Genomic DNA, 23,694 nt, shown 5'->3' with positions numbered 1-23,694 from the left:
AAAGTGTTTGTTTTTTAATTTATGACAGGGGTCATACTCAGAGGCTGGCTGTGTGAAAGAGGTCACCAGTACAAAAGTTTGAGAACCACTGTATTAGAATGTGAGACCATCACAGATTATGATGCCAAAAAGCATCTGTTGTTGAGTGTTAAGCCTTTAGCAAGCCTAAATCAATATTAAAATTTGAAGGTATTCACTTAATTGAGAACCTCGTACACACTCTGGCTTTTTGCTTAGGCAGCTCTCCTGCTGCAGACTAGGTTTTTTTAAGAAGTCCAAGTATGCTTTTGCCTGTGCCAACAGGTCTACATGTATATTGGAATTTGTACCTTTTTCTTTCTGGGTGCAAATCAGAACATCCACTGGGCATGTGTATACATTTTAAGACATAATCTTGCTCGAACAGAAGAATCCATTTTAAAAAAAGTCAACTTCTTGATCAGTTGAAGAGACCTAAATAATATTATGTTGTGTCCATTTCTAGCACCTTCAGTCCAATGATTTCAAAGTGTTTTACAAGCACTAATGAATTAGGGTTCAACGGTCTTCTTAGGCAAATCTCTCCTCCCACCCCCCACCTAGCATTTTACAGACAGGACCGGCGTTAGGGGTTTTAGCGCCCTAGGCGCACGGCGATTTCACTGCCCTGCGCCCTGGTCCCGCGGCTCCAGTGGAGCTGCCCCAGTCGTGCCTGCGGAGGGTCTGCTGGTCCGTGACTCTGGTGGACCTGCCGCAGTGGTGCCTGCGGGAGGTCCACAGGAGCCATGGGAGCAGCCAACCGTCCACAGGCACGACTGCGGCAGCTCCACCAGAACCGCGGACCCGCGGACCCTCCACAGGCACGACTGCGGCAGCTCCACCGGAGCCGCCTGCTGCCCCCTCCAGCAAAATGCCACCCACCAATAATCCTGGCGCCCTAGGCGATTGCCTAGGCCGCCTAAATGGAAGCACCAGCTCTGTTTACAGATGGGGAAAAACAGAGGCATAAAGAAGTTAAGTGACTTGCCTAAAGCCAGTGTATGACAGCGACAGGAATAGAACTCTGATCCACTAACTATCTACTGTCCGTCTTAACCACAGCACCATCCTGTTTTCCACTTAAAATGGAGGAGAACTCTTTGTGGAATAAAAATACAAGAGGAAGAATAATAATTATGGTATTCTATCTTTATTTGATCTCTCTTTTTTTTTTTTTTTTTTTACAAAAAAAAATATCTTTGCTTGGCATGTTCTGTGTTAAGACTGGTGCTTAGCATTTCACACCTATATTTAACACCTGGTCAAACACTACTTAACTCTTTGGCATTGGCTGTTAGGAGGAATTTTTGCTACAATTATCTGGATTAAGTAAAAACCATTTCCATTTACTATCATTAAGCTAATTTGGTTCCCTGGGAGCTATCCTGATAAAGCTCTGCATAGTTAAGTGCTATATATTGTATTTATTTTCTCAGCATCTGTTTGATTGTCTTTCAATGAAATGGTGGGAAGAAGGCCAAGCAAAAATAGTCCTTAGTCTTTGCTCTTTTCAGATCCTTCACAATTCACAAAAGCCATGTTCATCCAAAAATATAAAAGCCCTCCCACCGTGAACAAACGTATGCACACTCTCTCACACGCACACCTACAAGTCTGAAGAACGATTAATAGATGTTGGAATCTGTATAAAGGTAGGTAATTATTTTTCCCAAGCAAGAAGTTTGCTTGCTTTCCACCAGTGTAGAGCTGATCCAGTAACCGGTCTATACCTGCTGAAGGAGGATGCCAAATGGTAAAGGGACTAAAAAATGGATGATGCTGTCAAGGTGCTTGCAGTGATGCCAACAGTTTATTGATAGGGTCTGCTGGGGTGGGGCTCAGGGGCATTCTATTAGCAAAAAGAGGCCATGTTTGAATGATTTATCATTTCAACTTCCTGTTATAATTACTTAAAGTGCTAAATCATGTGTGAGAAATCTAACACTCAACTGGGCAAGAAGATTGCCAGTCCCCTTTCGTTAACAGCTACTGGCAAAAGAACAATGTTCCCTTAGGTTAAAACAACAATTAGAGGACCCTTAACGTATCAAGTCAGGCCTCTGAGAAGGGATACTGGTAGCAGACATTTTTCACACATAGCTAAGCTGTTTCAATGCATAAATTAACTCTTGAGTTCAATTACATCAGTCAAGTATGTTGTGCATATGCATGACTGGGGGGAAGTGAGAACCAGAATGTGGTCCTGTTGATTTATGAGAAGGGGTAGAGAGGTTGGACTTGGTAAGCAAAGCCAAACAGTACCTTAGCAGGAAGGAATATCAGTCTTTAGACAGCTGCGCAGTTATAAATACTGGTATTAGAACTGAGATTTTTGTTTGCATTCCCATAGTCTGTACATTACTTATTTTCCTCCCTCCATGATCCAGTCAGTTAATTAAGTCCTATATACTCCGTAATCTGACTGATTTGTTTAATGGGACAGTAAAATGTCCGATGATTACATAAACCAGAAAACATTTGGAAATGGAGTGCAATTTGGGAACACAAGTTATGAACAATTAAGTATTTTATAGACAACTCTAGATCATGCATTTTGATTCATATTAGTCTAGATTGAGTCATGTGGTTCTTGGCCTTAAGAACCTATAAAGTCTGTTTGACATATGATATGGGGAGGGAAGGTGAGCTGTACTGTGCTAAGTAGAGTGCAGTTTATGGTGTGATGTCTGCCAGTATCTTTTGACAGATTGGATTATAGGAAGAATGGTAGCACAGATAGCGTAACTGTTGGTAAATCTGAGTATAATGAAAGAAAATTGAAAATATAACACTGCATTTGAATCAAAATGGAAAAGAGAAGAAATTATCTGAAATTTTCTTTGTGATAGCACACTATATAGAAAAGTACAAACAGCAATAGTACATTTCTAGAATTCATTTTCTATTGCTAAAGACTCATTTCTGGCTGAACTGGATGCAGTGAACCATTCAGTTACTATAAAGTTTTAATAGGTAACACCAACCAACCAGTTTAAAGAAGCACTGTCACCTTGAAAATCACACTTCTACCTGAGGTCTTTGTAACTACAGTAATTGCAAATTACATCTAATATTATAAAAGGAAGGTAGGAGAAGAAAACTCATTTTTAGTTGCTTACTTTGCGCATTTGATAGTATTTTGGGTATAGTCAGTTTCACAGTTACAGTCAGTTTTTTCCTGTGCTAAAAAACACCAATTCAGAAAAGCAAAATGACTGTTTAGATTTTAAAATTCCTGAAAAAAAAACAAAAAAAAACAAGTTTCAGGTCTTATTTTTTAAAATGCTGTTTATCAGAAACTGAGATTTAAAAAAAAAATTCAATTTGTCAGTATCCCGTAAATATAAAAAGAAAATGATACCTGCTTCTTTCAGGTTAACACTGAACTTGTCCCAAATGGAACAGTGACTGTACTGTCTTGTACTGTCTGTGAAGTTACATGAGACTTTAAGCCATGAACCCAGGAGAGACTGTGATCCAAGAATGTGTTTGTCTAAGGTCTGATCTATTAGTAGTCTTTGCATTAACTTCAGTGGGGTTTGAATCAGGCCCCAAAGGAGGAATGAAAGGCAAATAATATTTTTGCCTACACTTTTTGAAGATTCAGTTTTCCCAGTTATGTCACAAATTGTGTGAACTTGAGTAAGTTGCTAGACATCTCTGTGCTCATCTATAAAAATCTATATTTAACCTACTACAACAGAAATTGACTCAGCTGAAGGCAATAGAGTTACAATGGCTTGAAACTGATGTAAGTGAGAAGCAAATAAGGCCCAGTATTTGCAAAACATTTTCATTTGTACACCTACAGTAAAAATAAACATTTAATGAACAGGACTAGTGGGCCTGCTGTGTGGGCACAAAGAATAGTTTGGATTTTAGAAATGTTACTTAAGAAGCAGCAGCCAGATTTGGAGGCATCCTGCATATGAAAGGTGGGAGGAAGGGAAGGAATAAAAGACAGCCCCCGCCCTCCAGATTGCTGGCCTGAATGACAGAGGAGGGATGTATTGTCTGCAGATACAGAGAATGAGGGAGGCCTTTGGAGGAAGGATTAGAAGTTCAGAACTGTCCATGTTATATCTAAGTTGACAGTGAGACATCCACATCCAAGTGGAAATGTCCGAGGTACACGCCAAGATTCGGGATTGTTTGAAGAGAAGTTGCTTAAGGGTGGGAAAGTAAACATACAGCTGGTAGTTGAAGCTGTTTAAGAAGATGAGGACACCCATACTGAAGGCCAAGAGGAAGAGAGAAGGCCAAGAACAGAGCCAAATGGGATTTCTATAGAAAATGGGAAAGAAAAGAGGACCCTGCAGAAAGAGTTGGTCAAGGCAATTAAAAAAAATGAATCCACATGGGTGATGTATATGGGGAACAAAACAAATAGGAGTTCATAAGATATTAATAAGGAAAGGGGTTTTTGAAGACTTCTGACTTTTTAATCCAGCTCCTGTCTTCAGAATAAGTGATTAAAGGAATCCATGTGCTTATATATCTACTGTATGGATCATTCTTAAGACTAATTGTTTTGCATTGCTAAGACTTGCCAGATTTTTTTGTAAGCCTTCTGTTGAGAGTAATCACAGTGAAAGCTGAAAGCCCCCACCTCCCTCTGCTAGCATCTCCCATGGGAGTTTTGCTTCTGTCGGTTCTCTTTCCCCCTTTCTCCCTCCTCAGGCATCATTGAAGTCAATGAGACTTAAGGATGTATTTAAGTATTTTGCTGAACTGTAGCCGAATTCACTGTTCTCTTCTCAGAGGAGTGTAAAACTTAGAGTTGCCAACTTTCTGATTGATTGAAGAAAACTGAACGCCCCCTGCCCCATCCTTTTCCCGAGGCCCCGCATCCCACTCATTCCTTCCCTCACTCCCTCAGTCACTCGCTCTCCCCACCCTCGTTCACTTGCTCATTTTCACCTGGCTGGGGCAAGGGGTACAGGCTCTGGGGTGGGGCCAGAAATCAGGGGTTCAGGGTGCAGGAGGGGGCTCCCGGCTGAGGCAGGGGATTGGGGTGCGGGGGAGGTGAGGGCTTCTGCTGGGGGTATGGCCTCTGGGTTGGGGCCAGGGATGAGGGATTTAGGTTGCAGGAGGGGGCTCCAGGCTGGGGCAGAGGGGATGGGAATACAGAAAGGGGCTCAGGGCTGAGGCGGGCAGTTGGTGTAAAGGAGGGGATGCAGGATGTGGGCTCCAGGTTGCGTTTACCTGAGGTGGCTACCGGAAGCGATTGATGTCATCTGGCTTCTAGGCACAGAGGTAGCCAGGAAGGCTCCACATACTGCCCTTGCCTGCAAGCACTACCCCCGCAGCTCCCATTGGCTGCAGTTCCCGGCCAATGGGAGCTGTAGAGCTGGCGCTTGAGGCGGAGCCCCAGTGGCCATCCCTGCACTTAGGAGCCGGATGTGCCGGCAACTTCCAGGAGCCATGTGGAGCCAGGGCAGGAAGGGAGCCTGCCTTAGCCCTGCTGTGCAGCCAACTGGACTTTTAATGGCCCAGTCAGCAGTGCTGACCGGAGCCGCCATGGTCCTTTTTCAACTGGGCATTCCAGTAAAACATACAGAGAGCAGTTAATACAGCCATGTCTCACTGCTCCTCTGACTGCTTCATTATGACCTCAGACTGCGTGGAATTCACACAAAGGGATATTTCTGTGGGCTCTCAGAATTGGAAACATGCCTACAGTTGTGTTTTCCCACGTGCACTTTCTGCTGCAGTGCAACACTGGCCTGTTCCCATCTGCCAAAGGAAAAGGGAGATTCAGGCCCTCAGGTGAGACACTCTGTCTGGATTAAATTGTCATCTCTCTTATCTCTGTCTTTCCCTATTTTAAGATCATGACATCTTGAGGGAATATGTTTAGGAGTATCTCATCTCTTCATTTAAAAAATGAATAATCCAAATAAAATTAGGCAGCAGTTAGATTACGGACTGAAGGTCATTATAACTTGAGTTAGGTTGTGATTCAGAAAATTACATTAGATTGTAAGCATGGATGAATCTGAATATGCAGAATTGTTACTTTGCAGTTAGTATTATTTACTTTCTATCTGAAAAGTCAGCACAAGTACATTTTCAATAGTTACAGATTTGAAAGAGTAAACTAAAAAGATTTAAAGTACACACACCTCAATGACATTAAACATGAACTGATGAAATAACAATCAAAGCTCATTATAATAATCAATACCTGTGTCAAGAAACTTTCATAACAAAATGGGACTTTGTTAAACTTTCCAAGACTCTGTTGTTAGATAAATTAAACTAACTGGAATGCTTCTTTCACAATATTTATTAAATAAACATTGGACTAAGCAGTCAGTTTGTGATTCTGCCCCTGGAAGAGGCAGTGCATTTGTTTCACTGCTTCTGGAGCAACCCAGGAGTGAGATTGTGACTCCCCAAGTCACTATCACCTAGAGCTATGCTCTAAGTAGGTGGTATGTTGCAACAGGTCTGTGCTTGTCGCAGTGTCTGCTCCCCAAAGCACTGCCATAATTATACTGCTACAAATGTTGGGGTACGGAGTCCAGGCTCCATCTTCTCTTGCCACTTTCCACTCACCTGTGCAAAGGTGGGGACATAGAGGTTTTATTAAGCATCCATTTTCCCTGTGCATAAGTGGCAACAATCTAGTCTTACACCCCCTTTTGCTGCCTTGTGTTGACATGCAGAATGGGCCACAGTCTGGCCCTTTATGCAATTTCAAAATACCTTTTAACACCTATACAGAAAATAAATAGCTTATGTTTATGGGTTGGTATCCATACACCTCCATTTTTTTAGTCTATAATTATTCATAGTTTAATTGTATAGGAGGCTCCATGTTTCAGAGCTTGTATGTTTCAGAGATATACAGTATATATGAAAAAAATCCATCAGAGACTTATGCAAGATTTTATGTGAAAATAACAGGGAACAGGATGAATGGTTAAGAATATGCGACAATAGGATGCATATTGTACTTGGGTCATTTCATTAGTTTTGTAACATCTCCCTAAATGCTTTTTCTTCTGAGACATGACAGATCTTCACTTTATTCTGCATGCTGCCAATCATAAGTTGAGAACAGGCAGGTGTGTGCTTGGACTGAACGAAAGCGTTTGATGTGGGGATTTTTTTTTTTTTTTAAATCACGAGAATTCCCTTTGTAAATGATGTGGAAGGATGAGCATAACTTTCTGTAGACAGCAGCTTCTCCTGCAGTTCACCCAGGGAAACAGTCCTTTGCTCTCAGTAGAGGACCAAGAATTAGCTGCCTGCTTCATTGGTACTTGTTCAGTGGGTCCATTGTCAACTACTCACCTGCAATATCTCAGTTGCCATAGTCAGTGTTTGCAAGAGCCTTCTGCCACTGCGAGTGCTCCTAGCCAACCTGGAGTAAATCACCTTCCTTTATCTAGTCTTAAATGCATGCATCTGAGAGAGAGGACGCCAACTGCCAAGTGGACAGGCATCATTGCACCTATGCACAGATGGGTGGATGTCTTCTCTTACTGCCTTTGCCCTTATTCCTTTGTAATTTTCTGAACAGGATCAACAGGGACTTTTTGTTGCATTCAACCAGTTTTTTGTCTCCTCCTTTATTTGCAGTGTAAGATGTAGTAGCACTGGTGTATTCTCCAATTTAACACCAAAGTGGCCTTTTACTCATCTCAGGCCTCCATTTCTCTCAAAGGTCACCTGCACGTCAAAGAGAGAAAATTCAAACACTTTTCTGAATGATTCATATGATGAGAGTGACCTCTCAGCCCAGGGATGCATTGCTCTGCAGATCCTGCTCAGAGAACAGTTAAGAGGATATTGCTGGAAGGACAATCCACTCACTCACTCATGCTTTTATAGGGCTTATCTACACTTACTGGAGGATTGACGCTGCGGTGATCAATGCACCAGGGTTGATTTAGCAGGTCTAGTGAAGACCTGCTAGATCGACCGCTGATCACTCTCTCGTTGACTACTGTATTCCACTGGATCAAGAAGAGTAAGGGAAGTCGACGGGAGAGTATTTCCAGTCAACATCATATAGTGTAGACTCTGTGGTAGGTAGATCTAAGCTATGTTAACTTGAGTTACGCTATTAATGTAACTCAAATTGTGTAGCTTAGATCGACTTTCATGCATAGTGTAGACAAAGCCTCAGAATCTTAGGCCTTGTCTACACTAAAGGGAAAAGTAGATTTAAGCTACGCAACATCGATGGGTCTTCACTGAATTAACCGCTGATGCATCAATCGCTGCAGTCTCAATCCTCCGGTAGGTGTAGACAAGCCCCCAGTTTGTTTAAACTTCATCTCCTATATTTTCAAAATGTAACATGGGATTTTGGCTGTGTGACTCATTAAGATCAAAGGTTGATGCATCACTATAAATCAATAGTTCTTAACATTTAGAAAGAATAGTTATTCATAGATTATGTTTTGGAAGTGTATGGCTGATTTATTACATGTATATGTGGTCTTGCTTCACATCCAGAGAGATTACTTGGTGTAGTGAAGCTGATCTTTTTTTCTCTAGCAACATCCTGCATATGTGAGAAATGCATGGCAGCAGAATACCCAGGGCTATTTTTAACTCACACACCAGATTTTCAGGTGTTTTTTGTAAATTGATCACTCTTTGGAATTAGTTTGGGTCATTCAGTTTGGTCACATTAATCCTGTTTCAAGCAGTGCCCACCCATTTCTGTGTTTGTATATCATCCTCTTGTAACTGTCAACAAATTTGATAGCTGTCATTTCTACAAGGGCATGTAACAATTTAATGTCATTTATTTGTAATAGTCAAGTATTTCACTTCTGTTATTTAATTTATTTCAAAAGTGGAGATACCTGTTGTTCTCAGCACTTAGATGCAAAGATGATAGGCACCTTTAAAATTGCATTTGAGTGTCACAGAAAAGAGAGCCTTAATGATACAGCATGGTTCTTTTCTCCTAATTATTTTAGAACACCTTAATCCAAATTTAAATTTTCCATTAAGAGGCAAATCTTGCTTGCCTTGATGTCATTGAGACTATTTGTGTGAGGAAAAATATCTTTTCAATGAATGATACATACATCATATGCTACATTCCATCATTTAACTTCTGCTTCTTTCATTTCTAAAGATATTTTATGGTTTAGAAATTCTTGTAACGTCATATGTCTAAATATGATCTACAGTACGGGTTCATACCAAGGTCTTGGTCTGTAACTTGGAGGAACTTTACAATCTTCTGGCTTTCCTGTATGATGGTGTTTGCACAGATGGGGAATTTTCATTTGAAAAACTAGGCTGTGCTTAGTTTTCATAGCACATACATTGAATAGGGTTCTTATGTGTTGTGTAGTTTTACAAGTAAGAGGAAAGAAAATCTATTTGGAAATGGTATTGATGCCCTGCATGGTGATACATCAGGCAGATAATTTTTGTCCAGCCATGCTGCGTGGATGGAGAATGTCACTAAGTGTTCCCCTTGAACTGCTTAATTGGTAAACAGTTAACCAGGCATATAATATTTCAGAATATAAAGTCAGGCAGTGTACTTTTGCTGCACCTTCATTACACTCCCTGATTATGTAACAGACAGGGCATTTGTCTGCACCAGTTACTGTTCCTGCTGTCAACAAATAGGTGTGTCGTTATGGAGATGGATTCCACATCTCATCATAGATCTTAGCAACGGCTACTGGTACATTAACTCATTGTTAATAAGGGATATAGACATACAAAAATTGCATGGCAAAAGTTTTACAAAAACACGGTCCTCTATCATTGAAGCTAACAGAGAGCTTGCTTAACTGAGGGTAGCACATTCCTTATCCTCACTATTAGCCAGCCACTAAGAACACACGTATGCATAATGCCAGTTTATTGCAAATGTTAGAGTTGGGTTTAGAATGCAGGTGTTCCTGGCTTCCAGTTCTGTACTCAGCTCCACACCTAAATAATGTCTCTTAACAGTCATAGCAATCCATGAAATGTATTTACACAGAGATCCACTCCTACCTCAGAAGACAGAGGAGCAGGTGTATATAGATTTCCAGAGCACTGCAAGTACATGATGATGATGCATCTAAGCAAGACATGTCAACAGACAGTCTCAGTATAAAAGCCAATTGGAAGAAACAAGCAGAGATTTTATTTTAAACCAGATATCAATATTCTGTTTCTAAGGTCTTGTTAATTACAAAGAATTTTAAAATATAGGAGTCAGATGTAGAAAAAAGTCTCTTTAAGCTACTTAGTAATGGATAATGTTACATTTTAAAAAGATCTTTCCACCTTTTCTGCATCTGCTGAAGTTGTTGTAAATATACCACTTATGTAATACTCCTTATACTTAGTCTACAGCCAGCTGGTATAGCTGGGTCTTTTTCTCTTTTTTTATATTTTGGAGGAATTTGTGAGTAGCTTGATGTATTTGACATCTATGAGACAGCTTCTTGTATATGACAAGAGCAGTGTGTTATATCACCCAGCTGTATGTATTTGTCTGTACATCAAGCTGAGGAGCAGCACTTAGCCAGATCTGACAATCAAATGTGAGCTAGTACTACCCACACTCAAGAGGGCATTTTAATGTTGTGAGCTTTTGCCAAGAGCGTGGCATTTGACAAAAAAATTGTCAGAGGTGTTTCTCCTCTTCTGTCTGCTAGCCTTGCGTTCTGATTTTTGTTTCGTTTAATATAGTTTTATTGTACAAACAAGAAAAGAGTTATAAGTTATGTTTCAAAGTCAGGAAAGGCAGCCTACTGTTTTCAATGTAATAAATAATGTTAATATAAAAGTCATACAGTGTTTTTTGTAACATAAAAGCATGACTGTTTGGGAATTTGCAGCACACTAACATGTCTGCCAACTTAATCTAAAGTTACATTCTGCTTGGTTTCACCAATGACTCATTGTCCGTTTATAAAGTGTCCCCAAAGAAAACTATAGACTGAAAGATCAGAGTACATTTCTAGTTCGTAAATGTCAATGCTGTTCTTGTCAGTCTAGTTAGGATCAGTGAATGTCAGTCAGTCAGTCAGTGAGTGGTGATGTTATTAGTCTGTGCTACCTGCTTTTGGTTCAGACTGACTGACCAACCTGATAGCCATAATACTTCAGTGTTCCCCTCCACAAGTGAAGCATAGTCTTTATTTGCCTTATGCTATAACCTTAGGACAACAATAGTGAAAATTTATATTTTGTCTTTTATACCCTAGCATTGCATTTGTGTTCTTAATAGTTTAGCTTGTTTTGTCTCTGTTTTTATTATAAGATCAGAGATTGGTCTGTGTAATATTTTCATTCTTCTCAGATGCACACACCATGATGGGGAGGATCAGTTTAGGATAGCACATGGGACACATTAACCAGGAGCAATGGGATTATGAAAAGGGAAATTTAGTGAATATTAAGAAAATCTTCTTGACAAAGAAACCTTGTAGCCTGTGAAATATTCTAAGCAGGAAGTAGTAAAAGCCAGATTAGGACTAGAGAAAGAACTGTAGGGGTGTAGAGAATAACCTTGCAGTGGCAGAGGAATGGACTAGGTGAATTAGAAAGTGTAACTACTAATTTTGATTTTTTTAATTTGATTTGAACTTGTTGATTTGTTTGAGTTTTAACATTGTTATAAAATGTATTTCATTTCTGATTTCATACACATGCTTTTTTCTTGTACCACATGAACATTTTTAATATGCAAAAAACTTAAATGTTTCCCATAGTTGGGGTTATATGGTGGAAAATATTTAAAGAAGAAATATATTAAGGATTTGAAGCCCCTTGTATTCAAGTATTCAAATGTCAAGGCTAACTTTAAGCTTCTTGTGACGTTTCTAAACTGCTGTTAGTATCATTATAATTTTTATTAATTATTTGTTAATGACCAGTGATATGCTCAGTACTGCACAAGATACAGTCCTTAAAAGGTAAAAGAGAGACACAGATGAGATGCACTAGGAGAGGCAAAGGAAATATTGACCAGCAATGTTGAGCAGAATCTTACACTTTCTCAATATTCTCCTTTTATATCAGGTTCAGGCAGAGATGGAATTTGACTGATGGGGCGGAATGTACATTGGTCATGGTTTAAAAATTATTGCGTCAAAAACTCTGGCTAGTGCCAAACTCTCTCTCTTTCATGGTCCATGGTGTTAACTCCATAATAAAAACACACAGTGTCAGCTATCTATTTTATTAAGACCTACATGGAGGAAAATTATGGGTTACAAACCTGCTTTTCTTAACCATTTTCTTAAATGATAGAAATATTAAGTAGTTTACAACCGAAACATACTCATTTTACTCAGAAAGGTGTTAGTTCTGTCAAATTAATTACCTCAGCCACTCAGAAAAAAAACAAAGATAAAAGAAAAAACATGAGAAGGAAAAGGAGGGGAAGCTCTTCTTTTCACAGGCAGGTGCTGGGTGACTATTAGCCACAACTGTGATCTGAAGCTATTTCCTTGGCCAGGCAGATTTCCTGGTCCACATGAAGTCAGGTTGGAAGATTGGATTGGAGATGAGGTAAAGAGGAGGAAGTTTCCTTTTCTTTTCGGATTGGCAGGAATGAGCAGACACTATGTGAGACACAGTCTAAAACAAAATTCAGGATTGTTTAGAGTGTTATTAAACCACAGCCTGGGGTACACTAGGCTTTACATCCATTAAACCCAGAATTTGAAGCAGAAAACAAAGAAAAGCAAAGCAATGAACAAGATCCAGCATTTAAACCAGACAAGTTTCTGCAGAACCTTTAAGGCTAAGTGTACTTTTTTAGTGTAGTAAGGGAGATTCTCCAAAGGAAGAACTGAGGATACCAAAAAGTACTGTATTTAATCCTCTGAAACTACAACTGAAATTGGGGAAACTCAATTAAGTGGGCAAAACTCAATTAAGATGAAGTTGCATCTACTTCTCCTTATTTAAGATGTGTTTTCTTAAATTTTGGCTAGTGGAGCAATACTAACTTTCTATACTTTTTATATTCCTAACACAACTAGTTTATTATTTAACTGCTGCTGGCTTCTTTGACTAATTTCATATCATCCTTTTTTTTTTAACAGAAACAAAAGCTTCTTGAAGAACTTGGAGAGAGTTGGCTTCCATATCTGACACCTAGAGATGCTGAATTCCACCAACTGGTATTGTATCTTATTTTTAACCTTATTTATAGTTAACTTGATTGGGCATTCTTATCAAACAGCAAACCAATCTTTATTTACTGGTGCACTATTAGAGCTGACAAGACTAAAATGTCACTTCTTCTAATTCCTTTCTGAGGACTGACATAGGTGAGGTCTTGGTGTATGAAGTGGAGGGTGAGATTATTCAGCACTCAGGACAGAGCATATTCAGGAACCTTGGTGTGAAATTCTTCTGCAGTAAATGAGAGTTTTGCCATTGACTTCAACAGGACCAGGATTTTACCTTTTGATCTTTAGTTCACACCTGTATGTGGTAGCTCTAAAAGTCTCCTTTTTAATCTTTGTTTAAAGTAAAAGCTCACATAACATATAAAGAACTTTCTGTTTTTGTGTTTTCTTGTAATTTGTGATCAAGTGAATTGTATGATGTTGATTTACAATATCTCATGCTTGACTGGAGTAAAAAGAGCACTGGGAGTCACTGTTCTTTCAGAGGTCTTCATGACTTAAATCATCTAGAGAACATGTTCTATAGACTGGATTTGGCAGAGATGAAGAGTCTTTAAAAGTGAGATTTAAAATATGTGGTTTAATTATGCTTATAATTCTAGTCACAAACAATACACAATAGTTAAAACCTGGCATAGAACCTGAACTACAAAAGCCAGAATGCATGCCTCAAATGAAATTTAAGGAAAGCTAAAACAGGCCCAATAGTCACATAACTAAACCAAATTAGTATACAGAGGCATAGCATTAAAGAGCTAGAAGAATACTGCTACGTGTATCTTGGCCCTTTCTCAGATCAAATAGAAAACATGTGGAAAGAATTGTAAGTTCAGTCAAACAAGGTTGGAACACATTCAGTAAGATGAAAGACATAAAAAGGAATCTCTTACTTAGCCTGAACAACTATAGCAAGAGTTCCTACATTACAGCCGTGTCAACTTTCTTGTATTGACATGTGGCTCAAAGATGCGTATAGTAGCAAAAAAAACAGCACTGGTCTTGTGCTGCAGGAAGGGAGGATATTTTTTTTGCAGAAGCTCCTGGACAAGAAGAATTTTAAGACGGCAGCTTTCTACACTGCAGAGGGAAAGGGTGGTCTGGGTTCAACTGTTGGCTCAATTTCACAGACTTCCTGTGTGATCTTGGACAAGTCACTTGATCTTTCTGTGCCTTACTCTCTATCTGTAAAAAAGGGATGATTAATATTTCCGTTCTTCTCTTCTTTGTCTTTCTCATCTGTTTTGAGATATTTGGGGCTTTCTCTGTCATTTTACATATTTGTACAGTGCCTAGCACAATGGGATAGAGATCCCATTGGAGCCTCTACTGTAATATAAATAATAAATAGTGATAAAACACATGATGGACACTATTATGGAGCACTATTATGGAGTGCTTTTCTTGTTAGCGTCCTTCTCCCAAACCAAACCAAAACAGCAAACAGACTTCCTTTCCAAGGTCTCACCAACATTCAGTAAAAGTTCTTGCCCCTTTTAGGGTCTGACTCAATCACCATTTTCTCCTTCCTTGATCCTGTTACTTCCCCTACCATCTGTTTCCATTTCCTTTTATACCAGCGTCTGGGCCTGATAGCTTGAGCCTAGCTGTGTGTCCTCCACACTTCTTAGCCCTTCCCTTCAGAGGTGACAGGGAAAGACATGGTTGAGCTGAGGCTGCCACATGGAGTTTTACAGCATCCATACTGGTAGAAGGGCTTTGAGAAGAAGATAAGCAATCAAATTAGACCAAATTAAAGTAATTAATGCTATTGAAAATATCGAGGATCTTACACAAAGCCTATTGAAGTCAACTGAAAGTTTCCCATTGACATCAGTGGGCATTGGATCAAGCACCAAATGAGCATGGGTAGAACTGATTGCCAGAAGGTGAGAGAACAACTGAACTTTTATAGCCTTGGAAGGATTATACTGAGTAAGTCTGTAAAGTATGTACATAAAATATGCCTCCTGTTTAGTTTGTGTGCATGCATGTGCATTTGCACGTATATATGGTAACGGTAAACATCACAAATACCTTTCATTTAATAACCACGATATGAATTTTAAATTCTTACTTAAATAGTTGCTGTGGATGTCACAAAGTTCCGCTCCTACCACTAATGTTATTTCCATAGTACCTACATGTACTTAAATGGGAAAAAAGGGAGAGAAAACAAAGGCCTGGTCTACACTGGAGGGAGGGGATCGATCTAAGTTACGCAACTTCAGCTATGTGAATAATGTAGCTGAAGTTGACGTACTTAGATCTACTTACTGTGGTGTCTTCACTACGGTGAGTCGACTGCTGCTGCTCCCCCGTCGACTCTGCCTGTACCTATCACCGAGCTGGAGTACAGAAGTCGACGGGAGAGTGCTTGGGGATCAATTGCTGCTTGCCAGTCCGACCAGTAGTGAAGACATACCCAAAATACAACAAAATGCATGATGATGTACTGTAGATTAGTCTGTATGGCTTTCCTTGTTTTGAACGACCTGTCTTACTTAAGAATCTCCAACCTGTGAGCAATGTGGTTTGAACAAAATGATATTGGGAGGGTTAGGTAGAATATCATTCAAAAGCTGCTGCATGCCTACAGGAAGGAAGATGTACTCTGAGCACAGTCCTGAAGTCCCTACTTTAAAAGTACTTCCATTGCACTTCCTTTTCAATGGGCATTTTTCCCGATCAGGGATTTTAGAATGTGACCTCAGACCTCACCCAGAGCAATGTCCCTTTTGGAAATCAAACAGTGAACAGCATCTGAGAAAAACACTAGAAAAAAATTATAGTAATAAATCAGACAACTTCCCAAATGTCTTCAATGAAACATAACATCTCATAATGTGAAATATAAGTGTTAACTTGCTTATCAGGGGACCTCTTCATTGGTTTGCAGCTGTAGTCAGGTGCTTGAGTGGTGGGGTTATCATGTCTCTTGAAAGCAAATTATATGTTAGACACCAAGACATGGCCAATTTTTAAATACTGTTTATGTAATACATATAAGAAAAATTAAGCACAGAATGTTCATGTTCATTCCGGAAGTTATCAGTGCCATAACTACTTCTAGCAGCATCAATAGGAACTGACCTTTAACATCTGCTGTAAGAGTGACAGCACACAGGACATGATTCTTTTCAACCAACATGGTGGCGTTCAATATGAATTCAGTGTTTACCCTGTTTTCTGATCCCTTAATGCTTTCCTTGTGGAGGACATAGCATGACAACTGGTTGGAGATTTAAAGAATACCAAACAATATTTTCAGATGATATGTTTAAAATATGTTTCCACTTCCTGTTTTCTTCTGAGATACGAGTGTGTGCTTTTTAGGGTAGAACTCTAAAGACACCATATAAGAAATATTGATAAAATAGTTTTTAAGCTTGTAATCTTAGTGCACAAGCCAACAGTAACATGCTTCTGATTTGGCTGACATTGAAATGTGGAACACATTACCTCCATGTTTTCAAAGGAGAGTGAAATATTGGTGCGTTTTGAATAAGCTCTGCATCTTCCTCTCAGATGTGTATTTTCAGTCTTCCAATTGCTTTGCAGCATCTTGTTTAATTCTGTCCTCTCTTTGTTTATTTCTTTGCTTGAAACTTTACTCATGCAATTCATGTAACAACTTCAGTAGATTGATGGTGTTTTTAAAACTGTATTAAAATATACAACACCTTCCTAAATTTGTAATGATGATATATGTGATTTGGCTATTGATTAATATAAAAGTCTAATTTGGCCTTCTCTTATGTTAAAGTTGTGCAAAGAAATCCAGCAGTGATGCTACACAAGTGAACTACTAAAGCATTAATTATATGCAGAGCCTTATATACCTGTGCACAATGGGATGAGATTCTGTGGCCAGAACTAAATACTGCAACAAGCACCCCTAGATTCTGTAGTAGCATTAAATATTTTATCTCCGTGAAATAGCCTTCATTCCCATCCTCATGCTGCCAAACACACACACGAATATGGCTCAGAGTTGAAAATACTCATTGACATAAAATTCCTCAATAACTATTTTCAGTAATGATTATTATTAATGATGTTTTTCACAGTATTCTTCAAGCAGCTCATGGGGCTCAGCAGTCATGTCGCCCAGCTCAGAGTCTCCTTCCCACATGTGCCAGGAAAGTGGGGAAGAGGTCATCACCTCAGCTCTTTGGGGCCTGGCTGCTGCTCTGTTCTTCAAGCAGCTGATCTCAACTCAGCTTACCTCATCTCCCTAGTCTATACTTTTGGTACTCCAGCTCTCTGGTTAGAAGCTGGATTTTAGCTCCAATATCTCAACTCCCTGTTGCCTGCTTCGTGGAATGGTGCAAAGACCACATTCTGTAATCCAATTAATTTATCTTTTTGGGAAAAGCTGGGGAGCAAGAAGCACTTGCAGGCAGGTCCCAGCAGGACAGGAAGATTGAAAACCAAATGTTGGATGACTGGGTGTAACAAACTAGCAAACTATCTGGAGTCTTTGATAAAGCCAAATTGTACAACCACAGAATCACAGTGTCTTTGGAGCTCTGATTGAGATCAGTGGGGCAGATGACATCTTTTAAAGGTGTTTTGCCAGGCTCTCTGCAGACGCAGGAAGACAGCACTTCTCCAGTTTACTGTCAGATCCCATTTTAAAGGTTTATTTTTTTTAAACCAAAGATGAGTTTCCTAGAGCACAGTTCTGCAGCTATAGGATAGTGAAATACCTGGGGCCCTGTTTATAGATTCTGGCCAACATTTTCAAAATTTTGTATCTAAAGTTTGACACTTAAGTTGCCTGATTTTCAGAGTTGCTGAGCTCCTGCAGTTCCCACTGAAATCAGATTTAAAAAAAAAATGCTTCCTTGGGAATTTTTGTGGATAGTCTTGTGAAACTTTTAGCATACAATATATTAAATTAATTTTAACAATTACCACCCAACGGTATCATGGTTTATTAATCAGTTAAATAGTATCTAATGCAACCCCATCGTTACTGCTAAAATAGCAATCTTTGGATGCTTTCTATTTCAATTAGTTAATAACACATGATTTTCAAAACCGAGGTGTAATAGTAAGTTACAAAATCAAGTTTAATCATTTAAACTTGGAGAGACAGAAGATGGAAGTATAGTTAGGTAGAGAACTGAATCTGAGTTATACCTTTTGATGGTTAGGTGATGGAAAGGTGTTTGTGAATGTGATTGTTGTTGGTTCAGGCAAGAGACAGAGGGTTTTTCCTTGGCTGAGCAGGAACTCAGGCTAAAAAGAGAATTTAGTGTCTTCTGGCCCAAAGATTGTAACAGTAAGCTAGACCCAGTTGCTTGATGGACTCTTCCCTGTCTTGGTGGCAGGGACCAGTGAAGGCAGGGTTAAGTGAACTGGCAGCCTCTGTCCAAGGGTGAATAGGGTTAAATTGTCAGAATGAGAAGCATCAAGGCCTGGAGGTAGGAAGTCTGTAACTAATCCAATTAAGACCATAATTTGAAGCAGAATATTAAAGTAAATGCAAAGGGAAAGAGACACACTGAACACACACAGTGCAAAGATGAACAACCATCAGCCCTTAAGTCATTTCCTAGTATTTAAAACTTTCAGTTTGTACATGAAAAAATGTAGGATGTTGATCAAAATCTCTGCCACATTTTCCCACTAGATGTGTTCACTCAAAAAGCCCTGTTTGTAAACTGAATAACTTTGGCACGGGTCAGGAACATCAACAAAAATCCTGTTCTCAAAACAAAAATCCATTTTGCTTAAGTGCTTTTGTTGCGTTTAAGTGTTTTTAGAATTTTACCCAGAGTTTCAGGATAACAGTTCATTCTACAGGCCTCTACAGTTCATTCTACAGATCTATACTCTGTTTGCAGGGACTAGAATGGGAATCCCAGAGTTTTTCTAATAATACATTGAAATATTTGCACAAAATAATAAAAAAACTTTGCTGCTGATGAATTTACTGTATTATTTCCTCTCTCTGTTTATGTAGGTGTCATAACCTTACAGTTCCTGAGAGGAATATTTTTCAATGTTGCTTAACCCAGCCATACTAGTACTGTATTTTTTGTGCATTCCCTGTTGCAACTAGCAGTCTTCCAGGTCAGTGTTTAGCAATGGTCTCAACTGCTGACATGTCTCACAGAGGGACTGCAATGATTGGTCTTTTGTTTTGTTTTTTTCAGCAGAGTAAACACTTGCTCTATAGTGGGGGTTCACAAACTTTTTTCACAGTGTGGATCAAATCCTTAGATAGGGCTTGTGTTATAGTCTAGCTCCTATCCTGTTTGCAATCATTTAATATCCAGTAACAACTGCAGCAATGTCAAGGTCCAATTTTTTTCTCCCAGAGATTTGGAAAGGGATGAGCTGATATGGAAGGGATATTATTTTATTTTATCATGTCAGCTGTGCATATTTGTATATATTTTTTTTGGAGTAGGACAAGCAGCCTATTATGTGGTGTGAACATTAAGTTATACAAGGCCGCTTATAGCTTGGGATGGATATCTCTTCATATTTTATAAATCTAAAAAAAATAGTGTTCCTTTAAGAAGCAGCCATATACTTTCTCTTGTTCGAAGCTCTAAGTGTTATGTAAGGATGCATTTAAAATGTGTCTAGATTATTAATAAAGAACAACGTGCTGATTTTTGCCTCCTAGATTGATAAAAGGAAAAAATATTAGTGCATTGGATTGGTGACCTTAAAGATTTAATTTAACTGCACTGTATTCCTTTCTTGTGGTGAAAATTGAAATTAATTGGCAGGGTCCCCCTTTCCCAGGATAGAATCCACCAGTATGGCCTGCATTCTTTGTTCCTGGATATATGACTTTACCTTTGGCAGTATTGAAATGCATATTGTTAGCCTGTGCTCAGTTTATCAAGCACTCCAGATCGCTCAATATCAATGACCCGTCATCTTCATTATTTACTACTCCCCCAATTTTTGTGTCCTCTGCAAACTTTATCAGAAAAAATTTTGTTTTTTCAGGTCATTGATAAAAATGTTAGATTGGTTCTTGGCCTACACTATCTTTGTAGAATCCTACTAAAAACACAACTGCTTGATAACGATTCCACTTTTAAAATTACAAGTTAAAATTAAAAGTTAGCCAGTTGTTAATCCATTTAATGTGTGCCATGTCAAAGTTGTATTGTTCTATTTTGTTAATATGTCATTTGGTACCAAGTCAAATACCCTTCAGAAGTCTAAGTATATTACATCAACACTATTACTTCTATCGTCCAAATGTGTAATGTCAACAAACATATATATATATATTACATTAGTTTTGCAAGATCTATTTTCCATAAACCCATGTTGATTGGCATTAATTACATACTCTCCTTTAATTGTTTATGAATTGAGTCTTGTATCAGCCATTCCATTAGAATGCCCTGAAATGACATCAGGCTGGCAGGCCTATAATTTCCCGGGTCATCCCATTTACACTTTTTAAATATTGGCACAAGATTAGTTTTTTTCCAGTTCTCTGGAGCTTCCCCAGTATTCCAAGATTTCTAGACTATCAACATTACTGGTTCAGTTGCTCCTCAGTCAGCTCTTTTAAAACTCTTGGATGAAAATAAACTAGACCTGAAGATTTAAAAATGTCTTTAGTAGCTGCTCTTTTAACATCTTTCCGAGATACTAGTGGAATGGAAAGTATTTCTTCTTCTTCTACATCATCGTCATCATCATGATATAAATGTATCACATGGGTTTTTACCAAATGCAGAACAGAAATATTTATTGGACACTTCTGCTTTTTCTGCGTTATTGACCATTCTACCACTTCTATCTAGCAATGGTTCAGTATCGTGGTTAGGATTCCTTTTGTTCCTAATATATTTTTAAAAACTCCTTATTGACCTTAATTCTGCTGGGCCTTGATTTGTCCTTGTGTCTTTTTTGCTTCTTAAATCAATTTTCTACAATTTCAAGCTTCTGATTTATGTTCATTGCTATCAGCGTCCCCTTTTTTTATTTGTTCATGATGAGAAATATATTTTATTTCCCCCCTAAGCCTGGTTGCTTTTTTAACCAGTGTAGCTTTCTTTCTCTATTGTGCATTTTTAGGTATCAAATAAAATTATCATGGAGAAGCAGTGTTGCCTAGTGGATAGATCGTTAGAGTGGCATTCAGGAGACCTGTGTTCTATTCCCAGCTCAGCCACTGCCCTGCTGGGTAACTTTGGGCAAGACCCTTCACTTCTGTGCCTCAGTTTCCCTCCCTGTACTATTGGGTAATGATACTGAACTCCTTTCTAAAGTGAGTTGAGACCTGATAAAAAGCTAAGGATTATTATTACTCAAATTTTTCTGATCAAATTCTTTCTTCCAGCTAATTTGGCTCATAACTGTTTTCAGCTTTGTGAAATTGTGATATTTTTAAAGCATCAGTTATACATATGTGTATATTTCTGGTTTGGAGGGTATTCCTCCCTGCCCGTCTCTCCAGAGTTGGTTTCTTCTTCCTACTGGAGTGTAAGAGTCCTGAGGTCAATATTGGAACTGATCCAATTTGTCAGTGTTCTATCTACAATATGGCTTCCTTATCTCATAGTCTTTGTCCAAAATTTTCGCTCCCTCTACTGATGTGCTTGTGCAGCAACCCACTTGGCAGATGTATTTCAGAGATGCTGTATGTATATGTTTTGTAAGGTACCTTATAACGTTAAAGTACTAAACAAATATAAAGTAGTATGTCTTCCTTATTGCATCACATTCAAGATTTACTGTGTAGTGTATATGAGCATAGCCTTAAAAATACATACTTGGATATTTAATATATGTTCTGGTTTGTACAAAATAATTAATTGTTTTTTTAATTATTTATTTTTAGTGGAAGACCGCATATTCCAAACTCCTCCTCAGGAAAGCTGATAAGATACCCCAAGAACTTCATCACATAGTGCAAGAAGCCTTTTTGACCTTGCAAAAACATGATTGTTTCTTCCAAGATCTTGTTAGGATCAAAGGAAAAGATTTTCTTACACCAGTATCTCGTATATTAATTGGAAACCCAGGCTGCACTTACAAATACTTGAACACAAGACTATTTGCTGTTCCATGGCCTATGGAGGATTATGAAATAAAATATTGCCATCCTGAACTATTTACAGCTTGTAAAGCTTTAATCAAACTTAATGACTACTTGACTACAGAGGCAATCCAGGCTTTGCAAGAACAAAATTTATCTGGGACCAAAGAAACTGAAGGTACTGCTGTCACAGATAGAGAACGGGATTTTTCTAATTTTATTATGGGGTCCCTCTTAGAAGATCAAAGCAGTCTTTATACACCAAGGAATGACTGCACCAATCTGAAGTATAGAACATCTTATAACTTGACTTTATTGAATTATATGGATCCTCTACAAATGCCGTATTTGAAACAAGAGCCTTATTTTAGAATGGGGAATATGGCAGTGAGCTGGCACCATGATGAGAATCTGGTTGAAAGGTCAACAGTAGCTGTGTACAGTTACAGCTGTGAAGGTGAGTAGTGGGGAGGTAGCACAAATATGATTTGGCAATTGGTCTAAATGTTTTAATGCCCTAAAGCTTTTTTGTTTTACGGTGTGAACATACATACATACATACACACCTGCAAACCTGCCTGCTAGTCGAGATTTGCCACTTGTTTTTGAATATATGATAGTAATTAACATTATCTTTTCCTGTGTAAGCACTACTGTCACTTCTACCTTTCTTTACCTAAGCAAAATATACCTGTGTTTACTGCAGCTGGCCCTATGTATAGTACTTGTAAGTAGATTGAAAAGTTGCTATAATTAATTTGCTGATAAAGAGCCAAGAAAACAAAATCTGTCAAATCTCTACCCCAGGTCCCCACAGGTGCATATTTCTAGTCTGTAAAATGTGTTTTTATAGTTGACATCACTGTCTTTAGTAGAGTGATTTATCAAATATGGACTTGCTCTGCTTTATGCTGATTTTACTACTTTTCTTTCTTTGCGAAGAACATGCTGGCTTGGCTTTATATAAAGGTATTCTTATGTTTACAGAGAACTATATACATTCTTGCCCAGGCCTGCTGTACTGTTACGTTGTCTTGGAACTCAACAGCACTGTTGTACTTAAGAGGCGGGGTGTCTGATAGGATTTCCATTGTAAATACTTGTTTTATGTCACTTCATACAGGCTCTTCTGTTAAAAAATCTATTCAAACATAATGTGAATTATGTAAAATATATAGTTCTAGAGCAATGAAAATAAAATTATCAGTTTTTTATGGTTTAAAATATCCTTTGCCTCTTTGTCCTCTGTTGAAAACAGAAAAAGGCTGAGTGTGTGTATTTGAAGTACATAATTCTGACTAAGGCTGGGTAACTTTCAGCATCTAATTTGTGTCTGTTACAGCTATCCCCCTATTCCATTTTGTTTCTTACAGCTGTCCTCATGCTCCATTTTGTTTTTGTTCTCCTGTGGCCTCCCCTCCCTGGCTGTTAAGTTGTTTAGCAGGGCCACTGCCCTTCTCAAAGGGAGGGCCCCTTAAAGTTGTTTACCAAGAGCCATTGCCCTTCTCAAAGGGATGGCCA

At 38.7% G+C, this 23,694-nt stretch overlaps 1 protein-coding gene and 1 long non-coding RNA gene across 4 annotated transcripts in view; one reads left to right on the top strand and one right to left on the bottom strand.

The window, feature by feature from the left end:
- The window catches only part of FTO (FTO alpha-ketoglutarate dependent dioxygenase), a 343,733-nt gene that overhangs the window by 60,436 nt on the left and 259,603 nt on the right, over positions 1-23,694 (top strand). For both annotated transcript variants that reach the window (XM_075073784.1, XM_075073785.1), the window contains exons 2-3: positions 13,056-13,133; positions 21,976-22,630. In XM_075073784.1, coding sequence (XP_074929885.1) covers positions 13,056-13,133; positions 21,976-22,630 — 733 coding nt within the window. The remainder of the gene's footprint in view (positions 1-13,055; positions 13,134-21,975; positions 22,631-23,694) is intronic.
- The window catches only part of LOC116839448 (uncharacterized), a 54,069-nt gene that overhangs the window by 15,664 nt on the left and 14,711 nt on the right, over positions 1-23,694 (bottom strand). For both annotated transcript variants that reach the window (XR_004377148.2, XR_004377149.2), the window contains exons 2-3: positions 15,420-15,533; positions 7,481-7,698 (exon numbers count right to left, since the gene is read on the bottom strand). This is a non-coding gene — a long non-coding RNA (uncharacterized LOC116839448). The remainder of the gene's footprint in view (positions 1-7,480; positions 7,699-15,419; positions 15,534-23,694) is intronic.

This window comes from Chelonoidis abingdonii, chromosome 19 (genome assembly GCF_003597395.2).
Source record: "Chelonoidis abingdonii isolate Lonesome George chromosome 19, CheloAbing_2.0, whole genome shotgun sequence".
Taxonomy (NCBI): domain Eukaryota; kingdom Metazoa; phylum Chordata; order Testudines; family Testudinidae; genus Chelonoidis; species Chelonoidis abingdonii.
The sequence above is the reverse complement of the archived record's forward strand: the minus strand, read 5'-3'. Positions and strand labels throughout refer to the sequence as shown.